The sequence below is a fragment of the Jatropha curcas genome, chromosome 10 (assembly GCF_041381405.1).
Source record: "Jatropha curcas cultivar XTBG-Jc1 chromosome 10, XTBG_Jcur_1.0, whole genome shotgun sequence".
Lineage (NCBI taxonomy): Eukaryota > Viridiplantae > Streptophyta > Magnoliopsida > Malpighiales > Euphorbiaceae > Jatropha > Jatropha curcas.
The window spans coordinates 22,317,641-22,337,596 of record NC_143160.1 but is presented as its reverse complement, the minus strand read 5'-3'; the positions used below and the strand labels follow the sequence as shown (position 1 = coordinate 22,337,596).

The window sequence follows — 19,956 nt, the reverse complement described above, 5'->3', positions numbered from 1 at the left end:
AGCGTAAGCCGGTGATAGCAGCATAATTCGTGGGAGTGAGGGTCATCTCTCCAAACCCGAACACGAAAGTGTGCGTGCAGTCGTTCCACCGCTCCATCAATGCATATCGCATAGCAGGCGGGAAACGAGGCTGTGTGCGGCGCAATCCGGCTGCATAATCCTCGAAACCTGCAGCGACAACTCGAGCTCGCATAGGAGGGTCCAGTAGATCCCAGAAGGCAGAAGCATCAGTAGCCGACCCGCCTGAGCGGGCCTTGCCCAGATTAACCTGTAAGTAAATTTCAATTTCAATAAATGTAAGACTGATAATTGCTTATTTTCTTCTATGACAGGAGGAACAAAAATTCGAGTACTGGTTCGAACCATAGCTGCGTCACGCAGCTCCCAGTCGCGTCACGCGTCTACGGAGTCGCGCCATGCAGCTTTACCCAAGTTGCGCAATCAGAAGCACAGCTACGTAGTGCATATCAGCACTCGCGTCACGCCGCTCTACAGTCGCGTCACGCAACTGTTCAACATATGTGGCCCCAAGAATGGATGCGTCACGCGACCACAAAGCCGCGCCACGCATCTCTCTAGCCGCGTCACGCAACTGTTCAAGACCTCATTCATTGACGAACAGTCGCGTCACGCAACTGTTCTTCCTGAGAACAGCTGCGTGACGCAACTGTCGAAGGTACACAGTAGTTTAATTTTAACTTTTTTTTACTACGTTTATACTATTTTCGTGCAATTACAGGGCAAAATCAAGCCGTCTAGAGTTATCAACAATCAAAAGTTAACAAATCAAGGTCTAAACACAGTTAAAAAGAGATTAATCCTAAGGTTCAAGGCAAGCTAGGGTTTATGGCGTCTCGAACAGTCGCGTCATGCGACTGTTCCCACAAGAACAGCTGCGTCACGCAACTGTTCATGGAAGAACAGCCGCGCCACGCAACTCCTACCTGCGTGACGCGACTGCCGACGCAAGCGCAAACAGTGACAGTTGCGGATTAAAAGCAGTAAAAACAGAAAATTGAAGAAATTCTGTACTTACCTCGGATCGAAAGCCACGCATCTGACTTGTTTCGTACCGGACTGGAAATTTCAAACCCGGGAACGGAAGGAGCTGCAATGGTCGCGTCCCGGGGGTTAGCGGGTTCCGGCTCACCGGCACCGGCTCACCGTCAAACATAGGAATATCGGGCAGGGCCCCGAGAACCTCCATCTCTGGAGTGTAGGCAGAAGCAGGGATCTCTGAGATTTGAGACATCTTTTCAGTTGAACAGTTCAGAGAATTTCCAATTGCTTAGGGTTTGTGAATAAGCGAAATTGAATCGACTGAGAAGGAAGCTACTTATAGTAAAACCAGCTGGGTCGAAGCCCATTCAGCTGGGCCTGACAAGAGCATTGGGCCCATTATCCTTTTTCGAGCCCAACAGGCCCACACGGCCCATTTCAAAAGCTCACGATGACCCGTTCCGGCGACATGACGTCGATGTACGGCTCGTATATGGCTGCAACTTTCATCAACTTACCGTACCAGGGTCAGGAGCATCAAATTGTCCATATTACCCTCAGGTAAATTCCCTTCTAAACACTATATCATAAAGGATATACTTGAAAATATAGGCAACAGCTTTTGTTAAGTCTTTCCTGCCAAAATTTTTGGTAAAATTTTCACAAAAATAATAATAATGCGTTTATAAAAAGTGAATACTTTTGGTTCTAGGCTGGGATTCCGGACTGGGGGCAAAAGTATGACCTTTTGCCTTAATAAGAATTTTTGCATGGGGACATGTGATGTTCCAACACCTTTCTAACAGAAAGCAAGGTCTGTTCGTATACAGATAGTGCTCGTCTTTTCCTTGTGAACAATTTCTTTCAGGCCAACTGGTGATGGTTTTTCGAAGCCAATGGGTCCTGCTGATTAGTGATGGTGCATTGCGAAGCTAGTCAGAACAATTTCAAAACAGTGATGATGTATTGCGAAGCTGTTTGAAATCTTCTTCCCCAGTCAATGATGTTGAGTTGCGAAGTTGACCCGGGTAAAATCAGTGTCTTTCGAGCCAATCAAACCGAGCCTCGAAGATGCTTTTTCAAAACCGACTGGAGCCGACAAAGCCGATCAAACCGAGCTGAGTAGGTGGCCAGACCAAAGTTCTTCAAGCCGATCAAACAGAGCTTTGAAGACTTTGTTATCCAATCAATGTCTTTCGAGCCGATCAAACCGAGCCTCAAAGATGCCTTTTCAAAACCGACTAGAGCCGACAAAGCCGATCAAACCGAGCTGAGTAGGTGGCCAGACCAAAGTTCTTCAAGCCGATCAAACAGAGCTTTGAAGACTTTGTTATCCAATCAATGTCTTTCGAGCCGATCAAACCGAGCTTCGAAGACTTTGCTATCAAAGCAACATTCAAAACCCTTCAGGCCGATCAAACCGAGCCCCGAAGGTGTCTTCCAAGCCGATCAAACCGAGCTTCGAGGATGTCTCTTCAGATTACATGGAAGCCGACAAAGCCAATCAAACCGAGCTTAGGAGGTGACCAGATGATTGATTCAGCATTTCTCCGAACCGATCAAACTAAGCTTCAAGAGGATTGCCTGAAAGAAGGCGCGTCAATAGGCCACTTTAACATTAATCGTTTATACAATTAATGATAAAGTGGGGGGGCAAACTGTTGACGCGTGGATTTATGCCTCCACCTGACCCAATGATGATATGAGGACAAAGGATGAGGCTTCACAATAAACCAGAGGTGTCTGAATCAAAAATTGAACCAAACCGCCCAAAGGAGCCTGACCCATGTTAGGGCTACGTCACGCAGCTATCACCTGCGTGACGCCACTTCTACCTGCGTCACGCAGCTCTAACGGGTCTGACACCTTTGGCGCGCGCCCGTGCAGTGGCCTGCACTGTTTGTATGGATACGCGACAACTGTACGAAAAGTAAGTCGCGTCACGCAGGCTTACGGGTGCGTCACGCAGCTCCTACCTGCGTGACGCGACTGCCCTATCGCCCTAACCATATAAATACTGCATTACACAACAAAAACGGGACTTTTTTTAGAGACTTTTGAAACTTTTCTCATTTTCTCTCAAAAAGACTAAGGCATTTTAGACAAAAAGAAAACGATTGCGGCTAAGGCTTTCCTCAAAGACTCCAGTGAGTAACCTTGAGGAAGATCAAGCCATTAGGCACATATATTGAAAACTTGAAAATATAAAAAGGACATAAAAAAGAGTAAGAGAGAAAGAAGAAAAGAAAGGCTTTTATTGTTAAGATTGGACGTTGAACCTTTCTGGGATCGTGAAGCTTCATCCTTAGATCGACCATATCGTATGCAATCCTCAAATCTGAGGGTTAGGTAATCATCTAAACCCTTCTTTTTGCATTTTTCTTTAGCTAGTTATTTATGTGTGAAAATCCCATTTTCTTAGTATTTTAGTTAGTTTGGTTTTGATTAAACTACGTTTTGCCCATATTTGAGTGTTTCGGAGTTGTATTAAGCCCCCTGTTGGTAAAAAGAACACGTAAAAAGGGATTTGAATGGTAGTTGCGGACCAGAGCAGTCGCGTCACGCAGCTACTACCCGCGTGACGCGACTGTTCATGTCCAAAAGTCTATAATATGGATTGGACCACCTGCGTAACGCAGCTATTCGCAAACCCAGGATACTTTTGTATTTAATGTGATATTTCGGATGAATAATCAATAAAACTGAGAATATTAATAAGTCGCGAATAGTTCTGTCACGCAGCTAGGAGTTCCATCACGCGACCGTTCTTCATAGAACAGCCGCGTGACGCAACTGTTCCAATTTCCAGTAACACAATAAGAGTTGCGCCACGCGAGTGTTCTTCATAGATCACCCGCGTGACGCGACTGTTCTAAAGTTCCAGGATGAATGAAGGGAGTCGCGTCACGCGACTGTTCCTTATGGAACACCTGCGTGACGCAACTGTCTCATGATTTCAGTGTATTTTCCTTACTTCACCTTAATTTCATATTATTAGGCAGATTTTAATCTTAACTCAGAAAATGATCAAACATGGGCAAATTAAGATTTAATCAAATCAAATCAACTAATTATTAATGATTTTGAGGTTTTAGGATTTACTTCTCTTTATTTATTGTTTATCATATTATCAAATTCGGTTTGTGGTCCGCCTTTAACCATAAGGCAAGAGCGGATCTTTTATTTTATTTTAGTATGTGCTATGGATGGATGGTGGATGATATGCTTTATTTATGATGAATGCAATGGATGAAATTAATTGGGACGGTTAATTAATTTTCCACATAGGAACTCGGTTCGATTTATTCGGGTTGGGTTTAAAATAAATTGGCTTTTTCTAAAATAAAATCAATTTAGAAATCGTAGGTTAAAAGAGGCCGGTTTTTCCGGGCGTCGGCTTCCAACGAGCCGACGTACCTAATTCCCTTACCTAGTACCTCATCAGTTCGCCTGACCAGTTTTCTAAAATAAGAGGCCTTGAATAAAAAGGGTTAAAATGGAGTCACTTTTACAAAATAAAATCAAAACGGTCCCATTGCCGAAATAATGGGTGGCGACTAAAAATGATTTATAAGACCGATTTATCGGCACCGTATATCCAAAAGGTTTTATCACCACTTTCCAAAACAAATATCAAAACCAAATAAAAACCGCAATTTTTCTCCGGGGGGGAAAAACACCATGTAGTCAGGAGGGGGAGAATTGTTGTGGGGTCCCTCCTACATGTGGGACCCGCACAAGATTGAGAAGAAAAAAAAATAAAAAAAAATAAATAATAACACGTTTTTTTTTGTTTTGACAGTCAAAGAGAGACTGCCTAACAAACAAAGAAAAAGTTAAGGTTGTTGAACAACCATTATTGAATAATGTGCAAATTGCACCGAGATTATATGCAAAGATGCGTTCAATTTTTCCTATAAATTGAGGTGTTTTGCTTCATTTTTATACAAGAAGAAGTAGAGAGAGCTCACAGATTAATAAATCTGTTGGAGAGAATTATATTTTAGGAAGAGGGTCCTAAAATTGGAAAAGAGAGAAAATAGTGAGGATTGTAATTTTTGGGGTGCTTTTGGGAAACACTTTGTGTGCCACTATTTTTGTAATCTCTTTTTGTACCTACTATTCTCAGTAAAAGAATTATTGGGAGTTTTTGTTCCGTGGACGTAGCCCATAACAGTTAAAGGGTGAACCACGTAAATCTCGGTGTTCTTATTTTTTTTTCATCTGGCATTTACGATAATTATTTAATTTTTATCGTGGTTATTATTTCTGGTGGATTCGATCGTCAATATCCAATATTTAATTATTGGAGGTATATGTGGTAACAGTAATTTTATTTTACTTTTACCACCGGTAATTTTCTGCGAGCCCCACTCGGGATAAGTTATAATCCCAACAAGAATGTGTATATTGCTCTAAATTTGATCTTCAACATTAATTCCAAAGAGCTTACTCTTATGAAAGTTAATCTTTACACCTAATAGAAGCTGAAAACAAAGAAGAATTCTTCTCAAGTTTAGCACATGTTCTCCATTTGCTTCATTAAAAAGAATAGAATCATCCACAGCTTGTAGATGGGATACAATTATTTGGTCATCGCCAACCTTTTACTCTAGATAAATAACCCTGCAAAATAGAGTTTCTAATGAGAAGATTAAGACCTTCGGCTACTATTAAAAAGAGAAACGGTGAAAGAGAATCTCCCTGTTTTAGTCCTCGAGACATTTGGAATTCTGAAGTTTGGAGAGCCTGTTATAAGCATTGATAATCTAGAACTTCTCAAGCACTCTTATATCCAACTTCTCCATTTTATGCCAAATCCTATTTTTTCCATCATTCAAACAAGGAAGTTCCAATCAACAGAGTCGAAAGCCTTTTCAAAGTCATCTTTAAAAATTAAGCCACTCCTCTTTCTTAGCTTTAAATCATGAAGTAGATCATTGCATATTAGCATTCCGTCTGAAATTTGCCTTCCTCAACAGAGGAAGTCAGTGTTTCTCCAATTAAGAAACTCATCACTTTTTTCAGCCTTAAAGATAAAGTTTTCGTTAAGAGTTTGTAAATACTCCCAATGAGAGAGATTGGCCTATAATTATTAAGACCCTAAGGTTAGTCAATCTTTGGAATGACAGCTTGGAAACTTGAATTAATCCCCTTGCATAACCTTTCATTACTGTGAAATTCATTAAAAAATTGAAACACATCATCTTTGACAGTGGCTCAGCATCTCTTAAAAAATTCCATAGTGAAGCCATCAGGACCCAGAGCTTTTGTAGAGTCGTAGATCCAAAGAGGGATTCTAATTTTTTCTTCCAAAAATGCCATCTCAAGATCAATGCTTTGAGAATGAGAGAGTTTGTTTAAAGAATCACCGGCTAAAACAGGACGTTGACATGTAACAGAAGAAAATATATTGACAAAATGATTCTTTGCAGCTTCTCTTACTTGGTTAACCTCTGAGACCCATATACCATTAATAAGCAGGCTATTAATCTGATTTTTCACTTTTCTTTTATTGATAAGAGCATGAAAGTACTTAGTGTTAGCATCGCTGGATTTTAGCCATTGGGCTGTAGCCTTGTGGCTAATAAAACTTTCATCGATTCTTTGAGCTTAGAAGAGTTTCATGGTTGTTTGCCTTCTTTCAGAAATTTCTGAGTCTAAGAGGGGACCACATTCGGCCTTAAAATCACGGTTAGCCAGTAAAAGTTGAAATTTAATTATATCATCGTTTAAGCCACTGAATTTAAGGCGACTCCAACTTTTAAGTTTAGCTTTAACGGCATAAGCTTCTTTTAAAGAACGAATCCACCCCAGCCATTATGCATACTAGATTGCCAACTCTCCCTTACCACTTTTTGGAAGTCTTGATGATCACACAAAAAATTAAAGAACTTGAATGGTTTTGGACCCCAGTCTGTAGAGTCAGGCTTTAATAATACCGGACAATGATCAAAACAAATTCTTTTTAATCCCAAACATTTTAAGCTGGGCCAATTGCTTAACCAGTCATTATTTATGAGAAATCTATCGAAATGAATCATTATAGAGCCTTTAGAATTAATCCAAGTGAAAATTCTCCCACTAATGGGAATGTCAATTAATCTAGTGGGCTATGAATTGATTAAAGTCATTACAGCTAGTGGGGTCTTCCCTACACCCCTTTCTTTCATTGGCATTGCGGCTTGCATTAAAAAACACCACCCACACATATCATTACATCCAAATTATGAATAAGAGAAAGAGTCTTAGCCCATAACATTCTTGTTTGAGAGAGATCATAAGAAGCATAGACATTTATAAAATGACAATGTTCCCGAGAGTTGTTAAATTTGCCAAACACTAAAGAAAATTAGCACCTGAAGAAGAAGATGAACTAGCAAATTGGTTTGGATCCCAATAGCCTGACCCAGATGCCACGTTTGCTCAGCCTTACAAATTTAGTCAAGAGAGTTGTTACTGGTTTCAATGGATTCAGATTTGAATTCTTCACTTGAGCCGGAAGGTATGTCATCAGTATTTAAATCAAGGGGGTTTGAAGAATAAGAGTGATTAGAGGAAAGATGGGTGCTAGACTCATCAGACGACGAAGAAGAGTACTAGGAAGAGTTAGCAAGATCAAGATTAGGCATTAATTTGGAGGCTAGTCTTTTCTTCCTAGAGGCAGATCTTTTAGTGACAAAAGGCCTAGCTGATGGTCCTGCCAAATCTACATCTTGAGAGACAGGCTTTGGTAAATTATATTTGGAAGGGTCAACAAATAAATTGCAGGGTGAGGAAGGATAAGGCTTTTCAATTAATTAGGGTTGGGCTTTAAAAGAAAAGGACTGAGAATCTTCTTTATTATCTCAAAGGCCCAATTCTGGGAACAATACTGAACAACCAACCGTCACGTCTCGATTGACTGCTAGATTTCTCAAAAAAGATAAAGAATTGATTAGCAAAGATTCCAACTGGTTTGCAATGCAATTGTCATCACTTGAGTTGGCCAATAGATGGTGGTGATTTGAAAATGATGTCTCCTTCGACTCTTCGTATTCCTAAAATGATTCGCCTTTCACCGAAGATTCTCCGATCAATGAGGTGGAGTCTTCTGATAGAAAACTAAACTTGTCTACAGGTCTTGGTTGGTGAAAGCATAGTCAATGGATGGTGCCTAACTTGGACTAAGGTGAGTAAATTCTTGGTTGGTGAAAGCATAATCAATGGAGGTGCCTAACTTGGACTAAGGTGAGTAAAGTTGATAACTTGCAAATCCAATTTTCTTTTATTGTTATATTTGTGTTAATTTGGTGTCATTTTGTGCTTAAAAGAGTGGTTTAACTTGATTTATTGTTTTTATGCTAGGAAAAGTTGGATTTGATATGAATGAAGCAAAAAGGAGCACAATTGAAATGTTTTGGAGCAAGGAAGGAGCTGCTGGAATTTTGTAACACAAATACAAGCTGTTAGGCTCTTAGCCTTAGGCAAGACTAAGCAGGAAATCAGACCAGCGGACTGATTGTGATATTATTGGCTGGTCACGACTTCTTCAACTAATTCCAGCACGTTTTATAGCCACATGATGATATTAGACACAGTTTTTAGTGGGTATTTTTATTGTATTAGTGGACCCCACTTTCTAGGGGGTATTTAAGTCGAAATTAGGTCTTTTTGTGGATCATCTTTTGCCTCCCTTGGGTTGCGACGAATTTTAAAAAATTTTTGAGAGATTTCTGCCGAACTTTCAATTCTTTTGATGATGTTTTCTTCCATAGCCATGTGTGGCTAAACGTTCTGTTCAGTTAAGGCTAAACTAAGGTAGAAGTTTGATTTCGATTGTGAGATTATATTGAACTTAATTGAATTTCTTTATTCTACTGCATTTATATTCTTTCTGTGATTTATTGGGAAAATATATCCCCTAGCGAAATTCTATTGAATGATTTAACGGGACCCGTTATGTTGTTTGGTAGAAATTTCCATAGCTATTCGGCGTAATCAAATCCATAATTGTTTGGTTAGGTTGATGCAGTAGTAATTAATATAACTTCATTGGGTAGAACTTTTTAGATTGTATTAAGAAAGAATATAATCAGATTTAAATGGATGCTCGTAGTTTCTGTTAATCTGGGCAGGGTTCTATTAGATTTTAAAGCTGCTAACAGTTAAATCCTTCGTCGTACTTAGGATTGCTAATTAATTAGGGGTTGTTATTAGATCGTATCTTAGCAACCTATTTCTATAGTAGAATTGGTTGGGTCGACGTTCTTCCTGGCTATAACTTGTCTGTAATATGAATTAAGGAATTAATCTTAAGTCAATGATCAATCGAATCAAACCTTCGAATCGCGGTATGCCTTGGCTGAATTTACTTTCAATTGTTCAGGCTCAATTTTTAATTTTATTGCATTTATTTCTTTGATTTAATTTTAATTCGTTTAGTTTGATTATTAAATTCCCCCATTTCAATTTTTGTTTTTAATTTTATTTTCAGTTCTGGTTTATTTTTGACAAAGCTAATCCCTAGGGTTCGACCCTTCTCACCATATTTACAAGTTTTATTTTGTAGGAGAGCAGGTTAATTATTTTTGGCGGATTCGACGCCCGCCAAATTTTGGCGCCATTGCCGGGGATAAGTTAACTTTACTGTTTGTTGTCTTTTTGAATGACCAGGTCTGAAAATTTGCCAATATTGTTTGATCCTGATATAGAGAAAACAGCCCGCTCACTAAGGAGACAAGCGAAGGAGCGAAAGTGGGCCAAATCGACTTCCGGAACTGAACCGGAAAGTCCAGCAGCTGGTCACCTTGATTTTACAGCTAGAATCGAAGAAGAAAGTCTTGAGCAGGAAGAGATTCTTGCAAAAATTGACCAAGAGGAAGTTATGGCCAAAAACCGCACTGTTCGAGAGCTACAGGCTGCCCCTATAGAGCAGCAGCCTATGTATATTACTTACCCGGAGTTGGAAGTGCCATTTAAGCTTAAATCGGGTCTTATTCATCAACTTCCGACTTTCCATGGAATGAAGACCGAAAACCCGCATAATCACTTGAAGGAATTCCATGGAGTTTGTTCTAGCATGAGACTGCATGGGTTAACTGAAGAGCAAATTAAGTTGAGAGCATTCTCGTTCTCACTTAAAGATGCTGCTAAGGAGTGGTTGCTTAATCTACCTCCAGGTTCCATAACCACATGGCCTGATATGGCCCGAGCATTCTTGGACAAGTATTTTCCCGCTTCTAGGGCAACCATCATATGAAGAGAAATTTGTGGGGTTAGACAAAAGGCTGGAGAGAGTCTTTATGACTATTGGGAGAGATTCAAGAAGTTATGTGCAGCCTGCCCGCAACATGGGATGTCTGAACAGTCCCTAATACAGTACTCTTATGAAGGGATGCTTGACATGGAAAGGAAGATGCTTGATGCAGCTAGCGGGGGAGCACTTGTTAATAAGACTCCACTCGCAGCAAGAGAGATTATTTCCACTATGGCCGCCAATTCACAATAATTTGGCCAAGTTGAAGAACCGACCAGGAAGCTATATCAGGTATGTGATTCTTCCATTCAGTCTCAACTGAACTAACTAACCTCTATTGTTAAATCTATTGCTGTAGGGCAACCTGTGAAGAGAAGTGTGTGCGAGGTATGTTGCAGCGATCACCCAACTGACACATGTTCATCATGGTATGGTGATCAAGAGCAAGTTAAAGCTATGGGAGGATATTCCGGGCAGCCCCAAAGACCGATGGGTAACAACTTCAATAATGCTTGGAAGAATCATCCTAATCTTAGCTATGGAAGCAACAACCAAAATTTCCTAGGATACCAACCAGCTAGACCACCTCCTCAACAAGCTTCTCCCCCAAAGATACAATTGGAAGATATTGTGAGGTAACTTGCCACTTCTCAACAAGAATTCCAGCAAGAAACGAGAAAGGGAATGCAAATATGGAACAATAAATTAGTCAACTTGCATCTTCCTTGAGTAGATTGGAAAAACAAGGGAAGCTTCCTTCCCAAACGGTGGTAAACCCAAGAGAAAATGCAAGTGCGATCACTTTGAGGAGTGGTAAAGAGCTAAACACAGCAGCCCCTAAAAAAGGCAGCAGCAGTTCTAAGGAAGAAGCTGAAAAGGAGGTAGAAATTCACCGAAATGGGCCTTCCGAACAGGCTGAAGTACGGCAGCCCCAAACCTTTACTGTTCAGCCTCCTTTTCCTGAGAGATTGGCGAAAACAAGGAAGGAAAGTGAAGACAAAGACATTTTGGAGACCTTTCGCAAGGTGGAGGTGAATATTCCATTATTGAATGCTATTAAGCAAATACCCAAGTACGTAAAGTTTCTCAAGGAACTTTGTACCAATAAAAGGAAGGTAGATAGTGTTGAGAAGGTGGAGATGGGTGAAGTTTGCTCTGCCATGATTCAAAGGAAGAGACTCCCATCAAAGTGTAAAGATTGAGGTATGTTTGCTATTCCTTGTAAAATAGGCAATGTAGGGATTAAGAGATCTATGTGTGATTTAGGAGCTTCTATAAATGTCATGCCTTTATCTGTGTGAATACCCAAATTTTGAGGCTCAAAGAGCCAGTTTTCCCGGACTGCAAACAGTCCGGCCGGACTAAAGGCCATTTTGGAAGTTCACCAAAAGTATGCCAATATGGTACTTGAAACGTCCGGGACGTCACGAGGATCGCGGATCTGGGCCCGAAATTTTTTTCGGAGATCCGGAGCTCCCGGAAAAGCCTCTGGAGCGAAAAAATAGCAAGACCACCGACCACCGGCGGCCCAACCACCGGCCACGGCGGCCCAGCCGCCCGAGCCCGGCGGCCCCAGCCGCCCGAGTCAGCGACCCGGCCCGGCGGCCTAGCCGCCGAAGCCGCGCGGCCCATCCCGGCGGCCCGGCCGCCGAAGTGGTCTGTTTTTGCCTATAAATTTGGCCCCGAGACCCTCCGTTTTCCTCACTCAGTCTGTGTTGACGGACGCTCCTTCTCCCCTACGCTCTTTGCGATTCTTTACTGCTTTCTTGCATTTTATTTTTTTAGTTTTATTGCTTTCTTATTGTGATACTTGGTCACTAAAATTAAACTAATTAAAATTCCCTTAACGAGGAGCTTAACCTGGAGTTAAGAAGCGGTCGACGATTAAATCAGGTATGTAAGTTAAACTTTGCCTATTTAATTTTAGCACTTCATGCATGCTTCTCTTCTACTCCTAATAATTCTACAACTGCATAAATGCATTCATATCATAATATAGGCAAGTAAATTGCCTCAATTAAAATATGATTAAGCTAAGTGCCCGGTTAATTAATAATCGTGGTACCAAAAGCTGAAATCCGACAATATTGGCTTAAAATACCTAGCTAATTAATAGTTGTGGTATGATTGCCTTTATTTCAAATGAATTCGGCTTAAGTCCAATTAATCAATAATTGCGACTAAGTAGCCTAAATTAATCACGTTCTTTTGGCATTAAATTGCCTACATTGCAGTTTGATTAATTACTTTTGGTAAACAAATTGCCAATAAGTAAGACCAGTCATTTTTTTTAGCAATATAAATGCTTAAATCAAAGTTTTGGCAAAATGCCTTAAAACCAAATCAAGTTTTCGGCTTTAAAGCCTTAAATCATTCAATTTTGGCGAGGATCGCCTAAATCACATCAATTTCGGCAACACCTTGCCTAAATCAACACTTTTTGCTAAAAGCTTTCAAATCAACACATTTTGTTTAAAAGCCCTTAAAATCAATTTTTTCGGCAATTAAATTGCCTAAATCACAAAATGTTTTGGCTAAAAGCCTTAATTCATTTTTTGGCAAACAAATAAGTCCAATCAACACTTTTTTGGCAAAATGCCTAAAACAATCAATTCTTCGGCACAATGCCTAAACAAAATGCACAAAGCATACACACACTCATGCATTAAGCATCCCCATTCAAAGCCCTTTAGAAGAGGCCTATGAAATACGTTGACTTTGATCTTCCATTCAAACGGAAGTACGTAGGCACGTTTGGGATTTAACCCCGAGCGGCAAGTCGAAATCACTTGAATTTGGTTCATATTGCATCATTCCACCTTGCAAAGCATTCATTCATGGTTAGTTGATCAGCATGACATAGTCTCGGGATCCATCTCGGGTTTGCACACCATGCCTTAAACATTGGGTTAATTAATCTAGTAATTAGGTTAATTAAAATCGGAGTCACTTAGGGTTTTCCTAGTTTTCCCTAAAATAATTAAACAAGGTGGCGACTCACACATCATGTGCATTTCTTCCTTAGTCATATGCATTCATATGCCTTTGATATTTGGGGAGGGGTTCACAGTTTGGCGACTCTGCTGGGGAAATTATGTAATCTTTTTGCACAAGTGGACTACGATTGCTGCATAGGCTAACCTGCCCTCCTTTAGGGCATTACTTCAATATGCTTTGTTTTGCAGGGTACCCTAGCACGAATCAGGTGTTCTTTCTTTAAGAATACTTGATGAGGAGATTTGAACCTAATTGACAAATTGGATTAAGACATTTAAATTTGTTAATTTATTTGCACGTTTGAGAATCTTTTTCTCCATTGCATAAAAAATGAATTTCAAAAGAATTTCTTCTCTCTCTGTTCAAACTTCTGAGTCTGGATAGCAAGTAGCGCTGATCGGCAGGTCTCTTTGATTATTTCGACGGACAGCCAAAGCGTCCTCCCTGTTACCGCAAACCGCCCCTAATCCTTTTGGGGGTGGCCCATGGGTGTGCGTACCGTTGGACCCACGCGAAACTCTTTGTTTCACATGTGGTTAGGTATATCCATACTCAAGGTTCAAGGGTCCCTTATAAGCCGATTCTCTATTTGAGTCATAGCCTATAGAACCTATCCTTTAGGACTGTATGCACCCAATGATGTGAACCATACCATTAAATAGTTTATGACGTGTTGTTATGCGCATTCACGACATATCATAAACATGGGGTAAACACAAAGAAGGCATGAAACGCTCTTTTACTTTCAGTCATGCACAGTCGGACAAAAGAGTCGATCTACACATCAGTTACCCTGATACACCAACCACTGTACCTAATCCAGCTACCCTTATCCTTACAGGTGCCCTCGATCCAAGTGCCAACATCAGTGCCAGCCACACCTATAGTACTATCACCAGCTTCACCAGCTTCACCAGCTACACCAGCTTCACCTACAACTTCAACGACTCTACCTGCACCAATGGCATCACTTGCTGATATCCAAACCCTCATTGAACAATTGGAGGCCAGAATGAATGAGGCGTTGGCTGCCCAAAGGACCGCCCTGATACCTGAATTGGGAAATGGTAATGGAAATGGGGCTTCCGCCAGGGGAAGTGGACCTGCTACCTCCAATCAGGGTCCTGCTGCTGAACCTACAAACCCTGCCCTGAACCTGGATGACATGTCCGCCAGAACTGCTTCTGAGCTGGAAGCTCAGAAAATGAGAGAGAAATTAGAGCTTCTAGAAAAGTCTATCACTGCCCTCAAGACCCACAAAGAGGTGGTGGACATGGACTCCTTGTCCTTGTTCCCTGAAGCCAGGCTGCCGACTAAGTTCAAAATGCCTAACATGGACAAGTTTGATGGAACCACTTGTCCTAAAACTCATCTGAAAATGTATATGGGAGCCCTTAACCCATTTGGATTGAGTAGCGAGCTCCTTGCTCAGTTGTTCCAACAATCACTCAATGGTGCTGCTTTGAGGTGGTTTGTTAGCCTTGACCGATCTAAGATGAAAACTTGGGAGGACATCTGCAATGCCTTCAATTCACAGTATCATTATAACATGGAGGTGGATGTTACTCGTAGGGAACTAGAAACCACCAAGCAAAAAAACAATGAACCCTTTTCCTCGTTCCTTATGAGGTGGAGGGCCAAGGCTGCCCAGATGATTAATCGGCCTTCTGAACAAGAGCAGGTGGACATAATAATAAAAAATCTACAGCCTGTCTACCAACAGCAGTTACAAACCCAGTATTTACCAACTTTCCAGTCGCTCATTGCCACTGCTACAAAAGTAGAAGATCTGATTCAAATGGGGCAACTGAAAGAAGACTCAGGGACCTCAAAGTACAAGAAACCTAGCCAAACTAGCAAAGTCCACGAAGTGGCTAGCATCAACCCCACGAATCCTCTACGTGTGGGAAACATGAGGAATAATAATCAATCGTCCAGAAGGACATACACTGATCTTGGGATGCCAATCCTTGTGGTATTCCGAGAGGCTGTCAAAGCTAATTACATAAAGCCCTTGGAAGCAAGGCCACCACCAAATCCGTTACCAAGGAATTACAGGACTGATGAATACTGTGAGTATCATCAGGGGCATGGGCACAAAACTGAAGCATGCTGGACGCTTAAGAACCACATCCAGGACCTGGTGGATAACGGTTCAATTATTCCGAGAAGTAAGCCAAACATTAATACCAACCCCTTACCGAATCACGGGGTAAATGCTATTATGGCTGATTAGGAACTAATCGATCCTTTCGAACTGTTCCTAGAAATGAATAATATTTGCGTCATGGATCTGAATGACCTAGCTGAAGAGGTCGATGCTATTACTAGGAGCGGGAGACAATATGAACCACTGGTTCTAGATAAAATCCAAAATAAGCCCTACCAGAGGGCTGAGGAGCCAAAGGAGGACCCGGTACTGTCACAGTTAAAAAAGACACAAGCTAGGGTGTCAATCTGGGAACTTTTGGCGTCGTCCTTTCCTCATCGCCAAGCTCTTTGCAAGGCTTTGAGCCAACTTCAGACATCGGTGGAGGTTAGCCCTGAAGTGCTAGTATCCACCCTCACCCAATCATCTAAAACGCAAAGCATCGGTTTCTCTGATGATGACTTGCCCAAAGAGGGAGGCAGTCATAACAATGCTCTTTATGTCACTGTTCAGACTCGAGACAAAACCGTGCCCATGGTTCTCATTGATAATGGGTTGGCGCTGAACGTTTGCCCACTGAGAGTAGCCAGCTGTCTGGGGTTGGAGGACACAGATTTTACTCCATCAGACCAAATAGTGAAAGCTTATGACAGCACCCGGAGGGAAGTGCTGAGGGTCGCTATGCTAAAATTAACAGTTGGGCCAGCTGTGATGGAAGTCCCATTCCAGGTAATTGATGTACCGACCAGCTTCAACCTGCTTCTGGGCCGACCGTGGATACATCACACTAAGGCAGTGCCCTCGTCCTTGCACCAAAAGGTCAAGTTTCCATATGAGGACAAAGTTATCACCATTCAGGGGGATGACTACAATCAGCTCAAAAAGACAAAGGGCCAGCCTCTCTTTGAGGTCAACCCTGAAACTGCCAACCTACCTCTCTCGGGATTCCAGTATGACACTGTGCAGTTCATAGAAGACTGCAAACTCTCGAATTCTCTTTGATTTCGGGATAGTGCAAATAAACTGCATAGTGCCCTTGATGCTTAAGATGTCCTATCTGCCAGGAATGGCTATGGCCAGATCCGGGAAAACATACCCCAAACTACAAGCCTGGGAGTGTCCAGCGAATGAAGGGACCTTCGGATTGGGTTATGAGCCCACTAATGAAGACCGGGCTAAGAGAACCAGAAGGGGAAGGAAGGAGAGTGTACAGATGCGGCCTTACCCTCTGACTTTAAACAGTTACTTCCGTAAACCAGGAGAGGCAGTTCCTTACTGTGTCTTCCGAGAACCTTTTTGCTGCCCAACCGCTAAGAAGATGCTGCCTGGGTTGGAGATATTCTCAGATGTTTGGGACAACAAGCCCGAAACAGTAATTGAACCGGAGACAGAAGACTTTATGCAGCCTAGTCTCTTTGACGAGGTTGCGGTTATCACAGGGAATGATGGGAATCGAGACCTGCTAGATCTGATCAAGCCGAATGAAGGGCCTCTCACCAACTGGTACACCGAGGAGGAACGCGCTGCTGATAAACCCCCTCCCGAGTCAAATCGAGTACCTGAGTTTGTAATCAAGTCCTGTACTGAGTCCGAGTTTGACCTCGAGCCCGAAACCGAGTCAGTGTCTAGTTCCAGTTCCGAGTCGTCTGTGTCGGATCTAGAAGATCCAGATTTCAAATTTGATGTAATCTTTGAAGACGATTCCGTCATTATCAATAAAGGCTTGCAAATTCTTGATTACCCTGCGTGTCTAGCTTTCCAAGCATTTCCAAGCAAAAATAATCAAATAAACGAAATAAAAAATGAAAAGGAAAAAATAATAATTGGCAAAGAAGAAAATGAACATACATACATTGCATCTGATTGTATGAACAGGGAACAGGTCAGTGAATGTTTGAAGAAATTTGCTGATTGCTTCATGTGGAAAGCAAGTGACATCATCGGAATTGACCCAGTAATAGTGGTGCATAAGATTCTGGTATATCCTGAGGCTAAGCCAGTAAAGCAGAAGCTAAGGAGATTGAAGACAGAATGGTCCTTGAAAATCAAGGAGGAAGTTGCCAAACAACTGGAGAACAAGTTCATAGAACCTATTGCCTACCCGACGTGGTTAGCAAACATCGTGCCGGTGCCAAAGAAGGATGGAAAGGTGCGAATGTGTGTGGACTACCGGGATTTGAATAAAGCATGTCCGAAGGACGATTTCCCTCTACCGCACATCGACTTGTTAGTGGACCGAATGGCTAGACACGAGATGGTCTCCTTGACTGATCTTGCTGTCGGTTATAATCAAATAATGATGCATGAGCCAGACAAAGAGAAAGCGGCGTTCATCATGGAGTGGGGAACCTATTGCTACAGGGTTATGCCTTTTGGGCTCAAAAATGCCGGGGCAACCTATCAACGAATGGCAACAACCACCTTCCATGACATGATTCACAAAGAAGTAGAAGTGTATGTGGACGATATGGTTGTCAAATCAAGAACAATTGAAGAACATACAACAGCACTTGAGAAGTTCTTCCTTAGACTTTGAAAGTACAATTTAAAGCTCAATCCTGCAAAATGTCTGTTTGGAGCCACATCCGGAGTATTTCTGGGGCACATGGTCAGTCAGAAGGGCATAGAGATTGACCCTTCGAAAGCCAAGGCCATTCTAGAAATGCCAGCACCGAGGACAGAAAAAGAAGTTCGGGGTTTCCTGGGAAGGCTACAGTACGTCAGCCGATTCATCAATCAATTGGCCGATACTTATGGACCGATCTTCAAGTTACTCAGGAAAGGAATAGCAGTCAAATGGAATGAAGATTGTCAGAAAGCTTTTGACCAAATCAAGCAGTACCTGATATCCCCGCCAGTGTTACAGCCACCAAGGCTGGGAAAGCCTTTGTTATTATACCTATCGGTGACAGAAGAAGCGATGGGTGCGATGCTAGCTCAACAAGCGGAAGATACAAGGGTAGAAAACGCCGTGTATTACCTTAGCAAGAGGATGCTGGAATATGAGCTAAAATACAATAAGATAGAGAAGCTGTGCCTGGCTCTAGTTTGGGCCTGTACAAAACTGTAGCACTATCTCTCGTCTTACACTACATATGTGATTTCTGAATCGAACCCCTTGAAATTCCTTATGGAGAGGCCGGTTCTTGACTGTAAGATGGCTAAGTGGGTGTCAGTGCTTGCAGCTTATGATTTGAAATTTGTACAACGAAAGGCAGTAAAAGGCAGAGCCTTGGCTGACCAATTAGCAGAATTACCGGTCGAAGACCAAATGCCGGAGGTAGAATTTCCTGATGAAGACTTGTTGAGCTTGGAAAGTGAGGTCTGGGAGATGTACTGCGATGGAGCTTCAAACTACCATGGAAACGGGGTTGGAGTCGTATTCAAAACTCCTTGTGGAGAATACGTCCTAATCGCAGTCAAACTAGACTTCGACTGTACCAACAACGAAGCCGAGTATGAAGCTTGCATCAAGGGATTAGAAGCGGCCTTGGAAAAAGAAATAAAAATTCTTAGGGTTTTTGGAGATTCCAACCTGATAGTCTCTCAAGCTCTAAGGAAATGGAAAATTAAGGAAGAGCGTTTGATTCCTTACCTACACCGTTTGGACGAATTGGCTCAACAGTTTGAGGAACTATCTTTCCACTATCTGCCGCGCGCCAAAAATCAGTTTGCAGATGCCTTAGCAACTTTGGCTTCCATGGTTAATGTAGGGGGAGATCAAGTCATTCGACCTCTGACGGTTCGGCTACAGAAACAGCCAGCATATGTCATGAATCTAGTCGATGACAAGCCGTGGTTTTGGGACATACAGAATTATCTCCAGAATGAAGCCTACCCGGAGAGGTCCAACAAGACTGATCAACGGACATTGAGACAATTAGCATCTGGATATTTCCTTACTGGGGGAGTTCTGTATAAAAGGAGTTGGAATGGCCTGCACCTAAGGTGCGTTGATGAAGGAGAAGCTCAAAGCATCATAAATTCCTTACACAATGGAGAGTCTGGTCCGCACATGCACGGGATAGCCTTGGCTCGGAAAATTATGAACCTGGGTTATTACTGGTCGACCATGAATGCAGATTGCGTGAGGCACGCACGGAAGTGCCATAAGTGTCAGATTTTTGCGAAGCTACAAAGACAGCCTCCGGTTAGTCTAAATCCCATTACTTCACCATGGCCTTTCGCCACTTGGGGCATAGACATGATCGGAAAGATCCATCCAAAGGCTTCCAATGGCCATCAATTCATCCTGGTTGCTGTTGACTATTTTACTAAGTGGATTGAGGCAGCTTCTTATGCCATTTTGAATGCCAAGAAGGCAGCACAGTTCGTTCGTACCAACATCCTTTGTCGGTATGGAACACCATTTGAGATCATCACGGATAACGGATCTCACTTTCAAAGTGAATTTTCGGACCTACTGAAGCAAAAGAAGATTCAGCATCACAAGTCTTCACCCTATCGCCCACAGACAAATGGGGCCGTAGAGGCTGCAAACAAGGCTATAAAGGTCATTTTGCAGAAGACAGTTCAAAAACATAGAGCGTGGCATGAACAATTGCCAAATGCC

General features: G+C 42.0%; 1 protein-coding gene and 1 non-coding gene across 2 annotated transcripts; one reads left to right on the top strand and one right to left on the bottom strand.

The window, feature by feature from the left end:
- The first annotated feature begins 9,646 nt into the window (after positions 1 to 9,646).
- Positions 9,647 to 11,439, top strand: LOC149493273 (uncharacterized). Its single transcript, XM_089715455.1, has 3 exons — positions 9,647 to 10,160; positions 10,596 to 10,872; positions 10,971 to 11,439. Exons 1-3 carry the CDS (start codon positions 9,647 to 9,649, stop codon positions 11,437 to 11,439), a joined length of 1,260 nt encoding a protein of 419 aa, XP_089571581.1.
- LOC149493274 (small nucleolar RNA R71) lies at positions 10,229 to 10,338 on the bottom strand. The gene has a single exon (XR_016318633.1). It is a non-coding gene; the product is annotated as a small nucleolar RNA R71 (small nucleolar RNA).
- Positions 11,440 to 19,956: the final 8,517 nt, after the last annotated feature.

What these genes read in the sequence shown, in the direction of transcription:
- LOC149493273 (XM_089715455.1), top strand. Translation starts at nt 9,647, where the DNA reads ATGACCAGGTCTGAAAATTTGCCAATATTGTTTGATCCTGATATAGAG. An exon ending in GTTGCTTAATCTACCTCCAG is followed by an intron (nt 10,161 to 10,595) that starts GTTCCATAACCA and finishes CTATTGCTGTAG; the next exon opens with GGCAACCTGTGAAGAGAAGT. An exon ending in CAATTGGAAGATATTGTGAG is followed by an intron (nt 10,873 to 10,970) that starts GTAACTTGCCAC and finishes TTCCTTGAGTAG; the next exon opens with ATTGGAAAAACAAGGGAAGC.